Source organism: Euprymna scolopes, chromosome 41, assembly GCF_053919585.1.
Source record: "Euprymna scolopes isolate OS-2025 chromosome 41, ASM5391958v1, whole genome shotgun sequence".
Taxonomy (NCBI): Eukaryota; Metazoa; Mollusca; class Cephalopoda; order Sepiida; family Sepiolidae; genus Euprymna; species Euprymna scolopes.
In genome coordinates this window covers 48049830-48064295 of record NC_136522.1, presented here as the reverse complement: position 1 = coordinate 48064295, position 14466 = coordinate 48049830, and the positions used below count along the sequence as shown (strand labels likewise).

At 34.4% G+C, this 14466-nt stretch overlaps 1 protein-coding gene across 17 annotated transcripts in view; it reads right to left on the bottom strand.

Moving 5' to 3' along the window:
- The window catches only part of LOC145266513 (liprin-beta-1-like), an 840289-nt gene that overhangs the window by 224702 nt on the left and 601121 nt on the right, over positions 1–14466 (bottom strand). For all 17 annotated transcript variants that reach the window (XM_080122251.1, XM_080122249.1, XM_080122253.1 and 14 more), the window contains one exon: positions 2316–2447. In XM_080122251.1, the coding sequence (XP_079978377.1) occupies positions 2316–2447 (132 nt within the window). The remainder of the gene's footprint in view (positions 1–2315; positions 2448–14466) is intronic.

Genomic DNA, 14466 nt, shown 5'->3' with positions numbered 1-14466 from the left:
AAACCTACTTATTTTTAACATAAGGAAGCTGCCATGTGAATAATTTATGCATGCGCAGTAATGAAACAGTTGACAAAAGAGATAAAAACTTGATGCCCCACCCCAGGTGCCAATTTTTCAATTTTGGCCCCTTAGCAGTTTTCCGTTTTTGAGATGAAAACCGATAAAAAGTTTTTCACACGTCTGAATATCCTATATACCCAATTTCAAGCCTGTAGATCAAAAATTTATTGAATATATAGGTTAAGAAGTGTCCTCACACACATTCTCACTTTTATAGAATATATAGATAAAAGTACCAATTCGAGATCCATTATGTTCAAATTGATTTTGTAAATATTTTTATCATCTTAAAGTTAGTTACTCGACTAAACTCCAATCTCCAGTTCATTCCTGTAAACCATTCACAGCAAAACTCATCTTCCTACAACAACTGTAAATAATTTTCCTTTCTCCCTTTGTATACCTAAAACTGAAAGGAACTTTCATGAGCAGAGTTTATTTCCAAAAACTATTCATTTGCAGAACCCAATATCACAGGACTGCTCCCCAGCTCAGAACTTGGTTGTTTTTCAAGTTCAATTTTAACAAATCCTTCCGTCTGCTTATAGTCAAATTTTTCCTAATTTTAACCATCATTACCAATCTGCAGAGTGTTTGTCTCATTGTCAACCTGGCAAACTCGTTCAACCCTTATCCTCAAGTGGCTTTTATTTATAAGTGGTGACTTTAGTACAAAGAAATGCCTTCTATGCTGGAATTAGTATCTAAACTAAAATATAAAATAAAGAACGCTAACTCTTATTAAAAGGATAAGAGTTATTCTCCTTAATTTATTTTCAGATATTTAAGAATCTCTTCATATTAGCAAAAAATTGTATCAAAATAATATGTTAGTTTTACTGCCAATAACATGGTACAACAATAACAAATAAAATTGGCTAGTAAGGAAATCTGATTTGTCAGCTTGAATGCTGTTTAGGTCCAACTTTAAAAATTCAACCAACATAATCTTTATATTAGATTAGCAGGAAGATACAGAATTGCCCGGAATTGAATAAGGAACCCTACATTGTTTTTTATTTCAACCAGTGCATAATACAATATTACTCTTATTCTTTTTGTTTCTTTTACATTTTTTAACATTCAATTTTTGGAGGAGGACTAAATGACTGATTAGATGAAAGCGAATGCAAATAAAGCTGCATAAATTGAAATTTATTTAAACCCTTAAAGCAGTAGTTCTTAACCATTTTCCGCGGCATATGAATGCGTCACGGAATCATTACTGGTGTGCTATAAACAGATTATAGCTAAAAACCATTTAATTTCATTTTCTTAAATGAAGACATTTCTTAATCATGACGGCATCGATTCCATTCAAAATCGCTGAATTTCTGGAATTTAAATATTTTGCACATACTAATTGTTACGCTTTTTTATCCTTTATATTAGTGATAGGACGATAAATCAGAAGAATCAGGAACTTTTCAAAGTATCAAGAATTGGTATCGGAGCCGAATAATCCAGATTAGATTTCGATACCAAATCAATTTTAGATACTGAACACAGGATATGCTGATTTATGTGAATAAAACTTCTCCCAATATAATCTCTGGTTTTTAATATTTTATTGCAAAAATCTCTTATAAGTTGAAAATATTTACTTTTTTTTTTTTTGATAGGTGTTCTGTAAAAAATTAAAAAAACATTGACATCTAAGACGAAATCTCAAAATGGGCATTGACAAGTGAGCGTTCTAAATTATTATATAAACTAACCTGAAATTGAGATCAACAGTCCACTTGCGCTCAAGTTTGAGAAAACCATTCTGTTAATTCCTGTGCATGTTCTGTGTTTCTCACCCACCCGATTGGTTCATAAACTAACCTGAAATTGAGATTAATCATTAACTGGAGATTGGGTTCTAGAAAACTGTCAATTCCTGCGCATCCTCCTCTTTCACTACCCCACACTCATTCAATGCCACTAACAATAAAGATATATAATTATATTTTCAAGCATTTGTTTCAATCATGATTCTTTTAAGCATAGCAGAAATACAACAAAACAAGGGCTTGTTAGTCTGGGAAGCACCATGTGGCTGTTAATCAAATGTGACCACTGTCACTGTAGTAACTGGCCACTTGACCATAAAATGGATGGTACTCGTTTACATCTTATGACAAAGAGGAAAGAATTGCTGTTTTCTGGGTCAGCATTTTTTATTGGATTTTACGTGGAGATTTTCAATCCTTTCATAGTATTCATCATCATCCAGCTGTCAATCTATCGAACTCAAAAAAGATATTTACCTGAGCTGTTTTTAGCTGGTCCTCAAGTTCATGTCTGTCTCGCTCTGCGGACGTTAATTTGATTTTTAGACTCGTCACTTCTGCCATCAAGTCCCGCTTATCAGTTTCCAGTGATGCCCGAGCCAATAATTCCTAAAATTGAAATAAGATTGTTTTAATTTAGGTGAAAAAGACAAACAAAAACAAAAAAAAACATATCAAAATAAAGAAAATAAAACAATTTTTACAAAATAAAAAAAAAAAAAAATGAAACTTAGAAACAGGCTTAGCACTGAGCACCATATTCCCAAATTTTATTCTTTAATTTTCAAGTTTTAAATAAAATAAAGTTATAATTATTTGTACAAAAAATCTTTCAGAGTGGATAAATTTTGGTTCTTCGTTATTGTAGCAAAAACCACCGAAACAAGGAGTTTTCATGAAAAAACAAAAACAAAAAAAAAAACAATGATAACTACTGTTTTTATCAATTTCAACAATAAGCAATATTTATCTACCTAATTGTCATGTCACAATTAGTTAAACATTTCTGCATTATTACATAAAATATGGACTCTGTACAAATAGATGATTGTGTGACATCCACCATTAATTGTAACAAAAAGGACAGAGTTACTTCCCCTAGTTTGATGCTTTTTATTTATATACACACATGAAATTTTTTTCAAGAACTATTTTCATTTATAATTAATTTTCTATCTTATCGTTTTTCTGAATTTATTAAATATTTCTGCATTGAAACATGTAATATACGGCATGATCATGTTGACACACCGGTTCTCGCCAGATCACAGAAGTTAAGCAACGTTGAGCCTGGCTAGTACTAGATGGGTGACCATATAGGAATTCTAGACACTGTATATGCTCTCCACTTATCTCAACATTGTTTCCAGTCATCCTGAACCTCCTCACAGGAAGTTGAAGGTTGGTTGGTTGGTTGTTTTTGTTTTACAGCATATCAACTCTTTTCGGGTTATTTAATGCTGAATCCAAAGATTTTGAAGAAAGATTTTTTAATAGAATATATTTGTTGTTTTTAAGTTGGTTTCTATTTAACCCATAGTTGGCCTAACAGGTACTACCACTCTGGGTCAGAGTGGACCTGGGAGCAATGGTAATTAAAGAGTGGCTCCACAATCCCCAAAGCCCGCAAGCTGGGGCCTCACTACTGGATATAGTTTAAGGTCATATCCAGGACCGGAAGTTGAAGGAGGTTGAAACGAGGTAAAATACCAGGTTAAGAAACTGGCGCGGTCTATCCTTCTCTCGAGGGTAGATGGGACTCTCTTAAGCAGTGGTAGGCATCCCATCTAGTGATAGTGTCACAATAAAAAAATACCCTTGATAGCTCTGGCGAAGCATCAAGTATTCAGCTATTCACAAGATTTGAATTACATTACAAACTCATGTAGGGAGTTATATCTCAGCTGCGGCCATGATGGATGGATGAATGAACCTCTACTTGCCACTGGTATTTAACAATCCTGACTCAGGAGAGATGTGGTTGGAGATAGTGCAACTCTTGCCACAAAAATCCTGCGCGCAGGCACACTTACAGTGGATATTCATCCATAATCTGTTAAGACTGAAGGAAGTCATATTACATAAAACATGTACTTTGTATAAATAGATGCTTGCATGACAGCCACCATTATTGTAGCAAGATTGACCAAGTTACTTCCCCCGACTTGATTTTTTTTTTTTTAATTACATTTTCACCCCAAACAAGGCACGTTGCCACTTTGGTGTAGGGGGCTACTATCAGGGGTAACAACTACTGGAGTACTATGTTGGGATTGGGCAGCAAGATGTTGGTTCACGTTACACTTGAACTTCTGCATGTCAGTACAGTTGGGGAAGCAGGGACCTGGAATGGAATTCCAGAGTCTAGCGGTTCTGGGGAAGAAACTACTGGAGTAGAAAGATCTTTTACATCTAGGGATCTCTGTGTGGGGGTGGGATTTAGCTGCCTGTCGGGTTTGTCGAGGGTGTCTACTACGTGGGGGCAAAAGTGTCTGCAGTTCGCCAGAGAATTCACCATTAAAATGCTTGTAGAACAGGCAGAGGGATTTCGTCGATGGGACAGAGGCTGAAGTTTAGATGCCAGTTCAGGGCTTATCAGATTGGCGATTCTCTTTTAAACCTTGTCTAGGAGTGAGAGACTAGTAGCAGATGCACCAGCCCAAATGTGACAGCAATACTCCATACATGGGCGAATGGTGGCCTTATAGAGGCACAGGATACTTTTGAGTGTTAGTAGTTTTCAAGCACGGTAGAGAGAGCCTACCTTCTTCATAGCGGCCCTGGCAATGCTTTCACTGTAATTGTTCCAACTCATGTTTCCTGTGAACGTTAGGCCAAGCAGTTCGAAAGATGTAGTCTCAGATAAATAGTCACTGGCCATTGCTATTGGTGGCAGAAAAGGTTTCTTGTAATTATTGTATGAAACCAGTTTAGTCTTGGCAGCATTGAATGTGACCATCCATTTTTGTCCCCATTCCACTACAGATCGGAGGTCATCCTCCAGTGTTTTTGCCATTGCTATTGATTTACACACTTTTTCATAAAGTATTTTCATTAATAATTAATTTTCTACCATTTTTGCGTTTTTTTTTCATCACATTCGCTGTTTTTTTGTTTTTGTTTTTCAGATTTTTTAAAGAAGTTTAAACATCGTTCACTTATTCTTTATTTTGCATCACGTTCGCTGTTCCCCCACCCCACCCCGATTTAAAAAAAGTTATAAATTTTATAACGTTCGCTTATTCTTTATTTCCCATTTTGTTTTGATTTACCTCCCCCACACACCTCACCACACCCGGGCAACACTGGGTACCCCCATTAGTTATAGATAGATGAATCCAATTTTTACAAATAAATGAGGAGATTAGGAAGTGAATCTTGCATTTACTTTCGGCAGCCTCATAACTCTTGCTTGCCTTATTTTGTCCTTTAGTCATCACATTCCAGGAGCAATGTCTTTGACAAAGAGGGGGAAAAAAATCGCTGTTTTCTGGGTCGAAATCTATTCCATCTAACACTTATCGTTTGTAAGTTTTTGACATTGAAGTGATATCATTTTTAACTCCTTACATTAAGTGGCTTCATGACATGTCTAGAGCCATTTCCATGGAAAAAATAAAAAAAGAGAAATCATAAAGCCTGGAAAAGTAGACCCTTTTTTTTTTTTTAATGTGTATTTGTTTCGGCATTCACTCGTTAGCTCAAATCCATCCAGAGAATTTGTTGTGTGCTGAATAAATGCTGACCAGACATGACAGTTCACCACAGCAGCAGATATAAGAGGCAACCAATCATGGTTCCAGCGATGAACCCTGTAGAGATGAAGACCCGGGATCAGCTCAGTATCATGTTCTAAGCCAGGTTTTGAGCTGACCTCTGAATCGTCTTTTCCAACCTTGACGACAGAACAGAAACGATACCATACCTCAACGCAGTATCAACAGAGCTGCAGTTGAACTGATTGTCGAAAACCTATCCTTGACCTCTATGTAATTTATGCAAAACTGTACTAAGTAATTTCGCAAAATTTCACAAATTTCACAAAGATGAACTACACTTTTACCCAAAGAAGTTGGAGTTAAGGACATGGTTAACCAGACAGTATGAATGTGTACTCAAACAACATAACCGATATGAGAGCAGTGGGGATTCTTCTTGCTGATTGCTGGAAGAGACAAATTGTGAGTGTGAGGTGGGGCAAAGTGGGTAGCACCAGCAGGAAGTTGGAAAGAACTGAGGTCTGTAAAATTGCAGGATGAAAATACATTCGGTGCAGGGAACCAACATTTTGAATAATTCAAATAATTACTTTCATAGTATTATATTTCCTTCCACCAACGCTGATAATAGTTCAAATTGAAAAAACGGTCCAAGAAAGTCGGTCAGGATGTTTTCATGAGTTAATGAAGGGGAAAATTATTAGCAACACAATAGGGGGGGGGAGAGGGGGAGGGCAGTTTTTATAGAGCATTAGAAGCATAAATTCAGACCTGCAACTAACGTAGATCCTCTCTACCAGGTCTAACTTTTCAGAGGTTGAAATCCATTTACAGGAGACCAACAAACATGGACTGGTTGTTTATGTGCAAAACTGGCAGTTTGTACAGATTGTGGCGATATTATGGATCCTGGGCAAAGTCAACCAACCTTGCTGGTAGATTATCACAAATGATTATAGAATCAAGCAAAACTCTGGTTCCTAGCATGAAAAGATAAATTGGTAAAAACATAGGGGGCCACGAAAATCAACTAAAAGGGTTCTAACGAATGACAGGCTTCACAAATAAACCTGGCATCCTTTATTATATAGGAAATATTGATTTGGTAGAGAGAAGAGAGAGGGGACAAAAAGATAGCTAATAGAAAGTTATCAAATTAGAGACATTAGTATGAATGTGAAAGGGGAGCAAATGATGACTCAATAAAAGAAAAGGTTTTACGATGATTAAGGCGTCTCCTTGTAACTGCCAGAGGAATTATGTCATTTTGGGACACAAGCGCCTGAACTTGTGTCTAAAAGCCGCCAACTCAACTGTGTCCAAACAAACTTAGAAAAATGTGATAAATTGAAAACAGAGACTCTAGCCATCCAAAGTGTATTTCATAAATCAGAAAGAATTATAAATACCTATTTTAACTTTCTTTGTATAAGGATTACTTGTGTCATCTCCTTTAAAAACTGTTCTTATTGTCGAGCACTTTCCATTGAAATGAAATAAATTACCTGCGCAGATCATGTTATAATAATAAGATCAATCTCAGCTGTCTTGAATGACATTTACGCTTTATATAAATGTTAAGTTCAACTGTATTTCTCACGGTTGACATTGGTTGAGCGGTTTGTTTCTTGCTAATGGAGTCAGAGTTGGTTTGGTGGATAGGTTCTAATCTCCCGACCGGTGGTAATTGTGACACTCTGCTCTGATGATTTCTAAAAGGATGAAACACTAGTGTCTGTAGGTATTAAAAATAATTATAGTAATAATTATATAACCAAATAATTGTTTTTTTAATAAGAAAACTGTAAAATGTTTTTGACTCCTGATGGGGGTATGACACGAATGATTTTGCCAATCGTTTTTATAACCACCGGTTGTGGTAACCAACCAATGAAAATGTTCCAAAGTTACTATAAAAATTGTCTAATTTTGGATTCAATCAGTTCGCAGTTGGCTATGTCACGAACCGCATTTGATTCTTAGCCGCCATCTTTGTTACTGGAAATTACTTCACACTCAGTATCGAGACTGCATTCTGTTCAACATAATGTCTCAACATTTAACAGGTAATGGGCCCAGCCATCGTCTTTTCTTTGATGGATCGGAATCTAAATTCAAATTCTGGCAGGTAAAATTTCTGGGGTATCTAAGGATTCGAAAACTACACAAAATGATACAATCTCCAACAGAGAATCCTAACGACCCCAAATTTCTTAAAAAGAATGCGACTGTTCTTGCAGAACTGATTCAATGCTTAGATGATAGAAGTCTGTCTCTGATTATAAGAGACGCCTTGGATGACGGACGGAAAGCATTAAACATATTAAGAGAACATTATTTATCAAAAGGGAAACCGAAAATTATATCACTATATACAGAACTAACGTCTCTGAAACATAACGAGGATGCTATTACCGACTATGTTATAAGGGTAGAAACAACCGCCAATACCTTAAAACTCTCAGGTGAAATAATAGGCGATAGCTTGTTGATATCAATGACCCTCAAGGGACTTCCAGCCGATTTTAAACCATTTACAACTGTTATAACGCGAAAAGACAAACCCATACATTTCAGCGAATTTAAAGTGGCATTGCACAGTTACGAAGAGACTAATCGTATGCTCATGAACAATAATAACTCCAGCAATATTATGAAGTTCAAAAATGCTTCTTGAAAACAGACCCCACCAAATTACGCACCTCACCCCAACGTGTTCCCAAAAAATAATTTTCCCAAGAAAAAGAATAAAATTATATGCTATAGTTGTGGACGACCCAACCACAAAAGTTTCCAATGTCGATATAAACGCTCTAAAATGGACTCTGTAAAAAACGTTGAGAACTTTGAGGAAGAACATACACTTCTATCTTACTAACCAACTTATACCTAAGATAATAACTTTTTAATCATTGTTTTTGCTATTTTCATGTCTTCAAAGAGATTCAGTTTTTCAGACCTCAACAAACCAAACCTTTCAAGTGACAAGGGTTTTCAGTCTTTTGTGAGAGAAGAAACCACTAGCAACAACCCGACGACCAGCCTTAAAGACGTCCCAGAGAGCGAAAGTACTGTTTTAGTCCCTCCGAAAACTCATTGATGTGGAGATTGTGTTGGCACACAGATTTAGGATCTGAAATTTTTTTGTGAATCTCAGAGCTAAATCTGACAGTATATGTGTGCTTCCAGTGTCCAGTGAATGCATGAATACATTCAAAGGGTCCAAGATTAGACGATGTTACATTTGTGATCCTGCAGTTGAGGATCGCATTTAACTTGTAATCCACCGTGACTGTGAACAGTAGTTCATGGAATGGTAAAGGTTACAAGATTATTTCATGATCACAGGTTATTCACACGTTGCAATAGTTTTTATATAATATTAGAGTATGATTAAAGAAAATTCAAAGGTTCTACTTATAGACACTAGCGATAGGAACTGACCAATCAAATGGAGCCACATCCTGCTAGCAACCAATCAGAAACCGGAATTGCTCCATAAAAATATTGGATCTTTTTTCCTGCATATATTCTTTTTGTGTCGACACGAGAAAGATCTTTGCTTGCAAAATTTTTAAAGTTCAAGATTTATACATATCAGCTACCCACTAAACTCTTTTTCATCTCCAAAACTTATATGGTCCTGGATATGACCTTAAACTATATCCAATGGTGAGGCCCCAGTTTGTGGGCTTTGGGGAATGTGGAGCCACCTTTTAGCTACCATTGCTCCCAGGTCCACTTTAACCCGGAGGTGTAGTACCTGTTAGGGTCCCAACTATGAGTTAAATAGAAACCAACTTGAAAAAATATATATATAATCTATTAAAAACAATTTTCTTAAAAATTACTAGATTCGGCATTAAATAACCTGAAAAGAGTTGATATGCTGTAAAACAAAAACAACTAACCTATACAGATTAGCTCATTATTGGAAACTCTTCCGAAATTAAACATGGCTTTCTAATTCAAAAACCGATTCCCAACACCGTGATAGTAACAGAATTTGTACCTATATGGACTGATTATTCTGTTAGTATTTGTCTCCATGTCAACTTGAAAATGTTCAATGTTGAACGGCTAGTCCATTTTAACAACACTAATGATGACTTTTTTTTTTGCATATGAAATTATTTTTCACATTACTGACATGCCTACATGTATATTCCATGCTGATGGGCATTTCGAAAGTTTTATCTTTTTCCGACAAATTATCCTGAACAATGTACAACTACTGTCCTGTCTCCACTGGGATCTTCTGATCACTCAGTTGTCTTAAGATTACAACGAAGTTTAGCAATTCATCTAAAGTCCTTTCCATCACAGTTTTCTGATACTTAATGTTTGATTGAGACGGCTTACGACTATTTATACCTGAAATCTCCCTGAAAAGAATTTTAATATATATAGTTTCGCTATTTTAAATATTCATTTATGATGCTTCATAAAGATGTGAACATTTCTTTATTCAAACAAGTCTAGGCCCAGCATATTGCCCAGACATTTTCTATCTGAACGGGTGCGCAATACAAAAAAAACCTAGTCTTACTCCAAAGAAGCTTTAAGTTTTGAAAGTCTCCGCTTATAAAAAATTATTTTTAAATAGTTTTTCATTTAAAATTACATTATTTTTGGTTTACATTTTCTATTTTAAATTAGCAGGGAGACACAACGTTGCCCGGAAATGAATGAGGATCAACAAATGTCTCATCCTCCCATACTTAATTGTCATCGAAATCGGTAAAATCGCACATTTTTTAATCCTCTTTGCAATTACTTAATCCACAGTACATTGTGGTCTACATTGCACTGTAGAGAACCTAGTGTTGATTTTAAAATTATTTTAATATATAATTAATATATAATGGTTTGAATTAAAATTATTTTAATATATAATGGTTTGAATTAAAATTATTTTAATATATAATGGTTTGAATTAAAATTATTTTAATATATAATGGTTTGAATTAAAATTATTTTAATATATAATGGTTTGAATTAAAATTATTTTAATATATAATGGTTTGAATTAAAATTATTTTAATATATAATGGTTTGAATTAAAATTATTTTAATATATAATGGTTTGAATTAAAATTATTTTAATATATAATGGTTTGAATTAAAATTATTTTAATATATAATGGTTTGAATTAAAATTATTTTAATATATAATGGTTTGAATTAAAGTTTAAAATGCAAATGTCAAGGGTCATAGATAAGTTGTGCTCTAAACAGAAGCATTCCTTTCAAATGCGCCCCTGTCATATTTTATTGCTGAGTTTATGTCGAGCTTTTCTGCTTGTGCGGTAATAAAATTTCTCAAATGCACTTGTGATGTCGAGGTGTTAACTTTGGCCAAAATCGCCTGTTCTTTCTTTCAGCAGATTTTTTCAATAATTGACTATCGATACTTTCCGGTACAAAATCTATTTAAAAACACTGCCAGGTACATAAAGTACATTCGTGTGAAATTAAACGTTAGGTTTTTGCAGTTGTTAAAAAGAGGTGTTGACATCCTCTTACATACAGCACCTGGTGTTCCCAAATGGTCACCCATCTGGTACTGCTGAGGATCAATGTTGCTTAACTTCGGTGGTCTAACATGTGGCAACATGATTATGCCGTATATATCTTATAGAATAACAAGCTTTGTCTGCTTGAAATCAAAGTTCATGGTAAAAGACCTGGAAGACTTGCAATTAAATTTTATCATACTATTCTCTAAGAAAAAAATACTTCCAATCGATTTCAATTGCTAAAATTAACTGAGAAAGACTTCATCTTTTCATCTAATTGAAGATGAAGCTGGAGGCGTATAGTTAATAATAAACTATTTGCTATCCCCTACCCCAATCCCCGATTGGTGAACACCTGAAAGTCATCAGATAACATATGGGAATCTGCAGATTTATTTCAAGTCTTCCTTGGTTGAAAGCAACATATTTCTTGGTACTAAAGTTACCGTTTTGAAGGATAGAACCCCGGCAATCAATTCTCAACATTATTTGCAAAGGATTGGATGAAGAACAAATACAAGGTGTGTTTCAAAAGTAATGTCTCCTATTTTTTTATTTTCCCAGATGAATCAGACGGGAATTGCAAATTACATTGTTATGACGACTGAAGTCATGCATTCATAATCTGAAAACTTCATCTTTTTGTTGCAGATATTAACAGTGTGAGACTCTAAGAAAGCAACTCCTGCCATGGATGTGCACCAGAAGAAGAAATATGTCATTGATTTTCTGATAAACATACATTGAGAATGTTGTTGACTATGTAGTAAAATAAATTCTAAAGCACAAGCTTATGTCTTTGTAGCTCTTCAACTTTTTGAGTAAAAAATAAACAAAGAAGCTTCTTCACTTTTAGGACATCTCTCGTACACACACACACATGTGTAATATATATATATATATATATATTAGTGATGGGGCAATTCCAATATTTTTCCTGATTCTGATACAATTACTGATTCCCTACCTAAATTCCTGATTCCGATTCTTTATAAATTTCCAAATAGCTAACTATAAAATTGTTATTTTATCCCCGATTACAATAAAAACATGTTCAATGTGCATATATTTTCTCAACCATAAAAACACTTGTAAGAGGGATGATTCATAGATTCCAATTTTACTGGTAATTTAAAATCAATAAATATTTATTATTAGTACCAGCAGTGGATGTTTTTGTTTAAAAAAAAATCAAATAAAAAAAAAAAAAATAATAATTAAAGGAATTGTTTTTGGCATCAGAGAATAGGCAGAAATTTCTCCAATTCCAATATCGCCAAAAGTTCCAATTTTTCCAATCCGTGATTCAGATTAATCATCCCAACTCTAATATAAACATAAATAGACACGATTTTTCTCTCCTAGAAAAAAAAGCATAGCAATAAAAACGCAGACACCACATATACATTTAATATTACCAATACCTGAGGTGTTTTTCAGTTATTATCAATCTATTTCATTCAAAATAGTCAATTTCTGTGATAATTCCAAAGAGAGTCATTCTCTCAAACAAGTCATACTTACAGATGGTAGCAAAATACTTCCTCACTAATTCTTATATCATCCTCCTATCCCAGTTTACACCTTACCAAATATTTCATAAGGTTCAATTATTATGTGCATTTTATCATTTCATTTTATTAAGTCATCTACTACTCATTCAGTATGTAAATAATGAAGTTTCCCTTCGTTCTGATTTTTTGGCTTCCAGCACTTTGATTGGCTGTTCAGATTCATTTTACGGTTTATAAGATTGCATTTTCAAACACTTTCATAACGATATTTATTTATTTATTTATTTATTTGTGGACTGTTATCCTCATCTTCATAATTGTTCGTTTAATGTCGTTTCAGCTAACTAATCATCTGGCCTTAACCACAACAGGATAGGAGTACTGAGTCTTCTAACTGTATCCCCAGTAATTACTCCCTTCCATAGTTGTCTCACCACATTTGGACCAATTAATCCTCTGGCCAGCTTTGGATAGGATTGAAACCGCTATCTTCAGACAATGGAACTGTAGAGATTCAACGCCTCTATTCACTGTGCCACGGGCCCCGAAGAGCCGAAGAGGGATCAAGGCTGTAATGCTTTGGTCTTATAATTCCAATAATGAAATAATATACTTTCATAATGATTTTACTAAAATTTAATATGGCGTCCCTCCTTATTGGTTTCAACAAAAACAGAAACCTTTGCTAATCCCACATAGAATAGACACAAACTTTCAACTGCTTATCGAGCGTAATATACAGTTTTATCGATTTTCTTTTAAAAAATACGCTACAAAACTGTTCATTTCCACTGACATCACTTTTCAATACTTTACATACAAGTTTTGCTCACATTTCATTTAATCGCACACACACACACACACACACATATATATATATATATATATATCAACCCTTTGAGGTTTTTTCTTTAACCATTTATTGAGACTGTTTTAAAGTGCCTTCACAAAAATACCAGCTTAACAATTTCACTGTGTATTTTCTCTCTCAATCATTGGTCCACCGACTTGGTCAGATTTGGATCTTAGAATTCATGTATGTTCGTTCATTCCCAAAATTCTCAACTACTCATTACATTTTTCTGAAATTTTGCATGACATTACAACTACCCAAGGGAGGAAATGTAACATTCTCGGATTTTTTTTATAAAAATTCTGCTTGTGTTACAGGGGGGGGGGGGGGGGCAAAAGGGGTCAAAGTAGCCAAAAATGGTACTTTTTGGGGACATAGAATCTTTTCCGACCATTAGATTTTGTTGAAAATTACCCAAAAGCAAGATCGCATGGACATACATCTGGAAAAGTAATATTTGACCCTGGGGAAATTCTGGGGCTTCAACCTCAGCATGTTTTAGGGGTGAAAAACACAGCCTTTGAGGCTAATTTTTATTTTAAAATTCAAGGTAGCAGTCGGGGGACCATATAGTTTTTGGCTTATTTACATTAAAACCATTCTTTTCCTAAACTTTCTGAATCATATCGCAACAAAGACGTAATTTGTGATTTTTTTGTACAAAGAACACAATAATCATGTTTACTATTATTCATTTCAGCGGGAGGGAGGATGATTTCAATAAGAGTACATATCAACCACACGATCGTTGCTGATACCATTTCTGTGTGGTTTTACAAAATTATTTCAAAAAATTCTTTATTCTTTGCGTTAATTTACAATCGCAGTTCTATTTTACAACTGGTAAACAATCAGAAATTACTTCTCCTGGCCAGTCATCGAAAAACAAAATAAGCTGATACAAGTGTAAACACACAAATGAAACTTGGTTTTAACTCATTTTTCTCTTAAACATTTTTTTTTTTTTTTGAGATTTTATTTGCATTAAACTGATTGTTATATATATTATTGAAAAACTTTTTT